This window comes from Mollisia scopiformis, assembly GCF_001500285.1.
Source record: "Mollisia scopiformis unplaced genomic scaffold LY89scaffold_39, whole genome shotgun sequence".
In the NCBI taxonomy this organism is placed as follows: Eukaryota; Fungi; Ascomycota; class Leotiomycetes; order Helotiales; family Mollisiaceae; genus Mollisia; species Mollisia scopiformis.
In genome coordinates, this window is record NW_017263619.1 from 443,091 (window position 1) to 446,794 (window position 3,704).

General features: G+C 42.0%; 1 protein-coding gene across 1 annotated transcript; it reads left to right on the forward strand.

Annotated features, from left to right (window-relative positions):
• Positions 1 to 903: 903 nt before the first annotated feature.
• On the forward strand, positions 904 to 1,212 carry LY89DRAFT_743395 (uncharacterized protein; the record flags this gene model as incomplete). The annotated part of the gene is made up of 2 exons (XM_018220948.1): positions 904 to 1,039; positions 1,169 to 1,212. The coding sequence occupies 2 exons, from the start codon at positions 904 to 906 to the stop codon at positions 1,210 to 1,212; spliced, it is 180 nt and encodes a 59-aa protein (XP_018061424.1).
• Between the last annotated feature and the right edge of the window lie 2,492 nt (positions 1,213 to 3,704).

Here is a 3,704-nt window from a genome sequence, read left to right on the forward strand (position 1 = left end):
AAATTAAGAAATTAAGAAATTAAGAAATTAAGAAATTAAGAAATTAAGAAATTAAGAAATTAAGAAATTAAGAAATTAAGAAATTAAGAAATTAAAAGTAATTTCGAATAATCTAACTAAGTTGCCGGCCTTCGATCACGCGGCGGCCCCTTCCCCTCACGCCCCCCCGGCTCTCCAGAAGGACTTTCTCCAGCTATCGGATAGTAAGATTGAGTTTCAAACTTTTATATCATTGGTTGAACTAGCCTCGGCATTAGCAACTTTGTCTCATGTTACCGTTCGAAGTCCGTTGTTTGAACTTGTTTGCTTGTCAGGTTATCGACACATGAGCGCCCACGTGACTAGCCACTTCACATCTGACAGTCATGCATTTGCTTTCAGATCGCCCCACGAAACTACTAGGCCCGCATCTTGGTTGGCCTCCTTTCAAGTATCAATCTAGTAATAAGCATAGTAAGAAGCATAAGTTCATCAAACTTGACCAATACTCTCCCCACATTTTTCACAATTATAGGTGCATTACGAACAGGTTATATTTTGGCCATTCTATCATACTCGGTGTTTGCCATCCTGTTGCAATAGCTGAATATCTCCTTTGTCGCATCTGATATATCTCCCCACCGGATAGAGTATTTATTTCCCCCTTCTCTCTAATTCTAAACAATACAATTTTAGATCAACTATTGTCCATACCAAAAAACAAACAAACGCATCAGAATCAGTTGACTGATTCAACAGCAACATCCATGAGATACAACTACTTCATTCCTCTGATTATTCTTGCTAGGCCAGCAGTGGCTGAACCGATTCCCGCCCTCTTTCCAAGAGGAGACGGCAGCTGCAACCACAATCAAGGCACATATAACAATCCCTCCTGTCCGACACGAGCGTGTTGCTCTACCTATGACTGGTGTGGCTACGGGTCTGCATGGTGTGGGGGTAGTCCAAATCCTAATCCACCTGATGGCAGCTGTGATCCCGGCTTGGGCACATACAATAACCCTGCATGTCCATATGGAGCTTACTGTTCAACATATGGGTACGTCGAAATCTGCCCTCAGTTCAAATAAAGTTTAGGAGCCGCGAGCTATTGAGATACTTCCAGAGGGTGATCGGCTCTTACGCCATTTAACACTTTCTGTCAAAGTCCATACTGACACATCAACAGCTGGTGTGGATATGGCCAACCGTGGTGTTGAGCACGAAGTTTGACAGCGCCCGACAAACTTTGAGTAGCAGTATTTGGAGAAACTGGAAAGCAATGTCTAGCCATTTGGATTCAGCGTATCATTGATCTTTGCTTTTTGTGGTGAACGCGATTTGTGTTTCGAAGTCAGAATTACAGCGAACTTTGAGAATTTTGCGGAGTTGTTTATTTCACATGCGCTCTAACTATGATGTCTGAATGACATGAGATGAATCAATGACCACAAAAGTGACCTTACCTAAAGATGCTGGTCAAGTTTTATTCTTTTGCAGCCATGGACCTATTTCTGCAGCGATTAATTGGTTCAGTAGATAGAGTGTAATTTGAATTTCATGTAAAACCGAGCTCTTTTGATTTGAACAAGGTGCTGGTAAGTATCTAATCACGTGCTAGTAGCCCCTTTATGCTCGCTTGAGCCCCTTTTCCTTGTATGAAAGTCTAGTCCAGCTACACCTAAATGTTATAATCAATCAAGTAAACATCCAAACATCACCTTGCAGGATTCTAGTTCTCGAAGAACCACTATAGACGAAAATAGCCCCAGTCGAGCGACTGCATATTTTCATGCCAATATACAGTGGTTCGTAGATACTGCATTAACCAGGTATCACAAGCGTTGAAATTACGTATAAGTTCTCTTCAATTACTTCTATCTAGCCACAGTTGACCCTTTCCACCCCATTATAGACTAAGTGAAGAAAAATATGGCATGTAAAGTTATGCGACAAAGAGCTCTATTTTATGACATAAGATTTTTTTTCCTTTCGGAAACTTTGAGCCCAGTGGTAATAACAATATAACATAGAATCCGAATGCTAAAATTAATACAGAGCAGAAGAACGTCAAATTAGGGGCAAAGATCCGTCTGATTTTGCTCAAAACAATCCAGCCCAATAAGTAATGTTAGTACTCACTAGAGCACTGGTCCACTTTAGGCTTTATCTCAAGTATCAATTTCTACTTCTTTACATCAACATGTCTCCTCCGTACAATTCCAATTCCACGCACTTGTTTAAAATCCATGGACGCTTAGTCGAATCATAGAGAAGATTGGAATGGAATGCGTCTTTATAGCGCCAGTAGCACGAGCCAGCACAAGGAAATACAACTTGATAATAACACAAAGACTACGAGGTTTTGTCTCTTGCTTTTTCTCGGGCATGAATGTATAGCGTTCAGCAAGGAAAGACACTAACCACCAAGAACGGTCCAGAAAAGTCCTTCTACAAGTGCACTACTGAGGTCCAAAGGCTTCCTGCTGCTTGTACGTCTTTGAACTTGACCATAATGGAGTGTTGCGCGAGACTAGCGTGACTCTCTGAAGCGTATAAAAGCCTTGACTGCAATCTATTCGAAATCGTACCCACCCAACACCAAAAAAAAGCAACCGCTCTCGTACCTATCATAAGAGTCCTCCACGAATTGCTACTACCCATCCATCATGGCAAGAAAACCCTTGAAGGATGATACCCTCGCATCTATCGACAAGGTCATCTCCCGCGTCGAAGTAAAACTCGTTTCTTTGCGCACCCGCCCTTCCCCCCAACGCAATAGCGCAAAGGAATTCTTCCTCCGATTAGAGCAGATCAAGCTTTCCTTGGAGGATATCCGTGGAGTCCGGGAGTCTCGATCTGCTGAGCACAAGGTTGGTGTTCGATTGTCACAACTGGAGAAGGAGACTATGCATGAATTGTGGTTTGCTTTCTTGGGCAAATTTCGGGATTGAGACATGTCAGAATTGGGTATGTGGGTCTTTCTGCTGTATTTGGTGTGACACTGATTCCGAGGGAAGGATTCAGGGCGCAAATGGAAAGTGTATGCCGTTTCTTTAGCTTTGCGCATATAGGCAAATAGGAGTGAAGTGCTGAATTTATTTGGACATCACTGGAAGACGTCTAGGTTACGGCTGGAGTAGGACGAGAAGTCTATAATAAAGATAAACAATAGCAAAGGAATATGAATGAACAAAACAGGATGTCTTTCAAGCGCACAAGTCCTTGATCATAGAAATGTGATTTTGATCTACTATATTTTTGCACTAGTAAATGGAAAATTCTGATACAGTCACACGTGTGAATATCTGGGCACTGAATCGGAGCAACATTTTCTTTCTTCTCCACCAGTTGTTCAGAGCATATCTCATACTTCCACACATCTCAATCTTCATCTTAACGTCAGCACTCATCAATCTTTCTGCTCATTAAACAGTACTCTTCAGCAAAAGATACACTTCTGCCATCTCCATCCTCCAGGCTACACAACTTATAATCTTGCTGATCTATTTCTACCTCTACGAAGAATATCACCATCTACTTTCTGGAATGTGGGGCATTGTGAGGGGATTCCGTTAGCAGCGCCGCTTTTTGGGAGTTTGCCCGCTCTCCAGGCACAATTATGCCACTTCTGGAACAGAGACTTGAATTATGTTATAAATTGTGTGTCGGAGAGTGGGTAATTGAGATGGGTTGTATTTTGTGTTTGGTTACATTTCCAGATT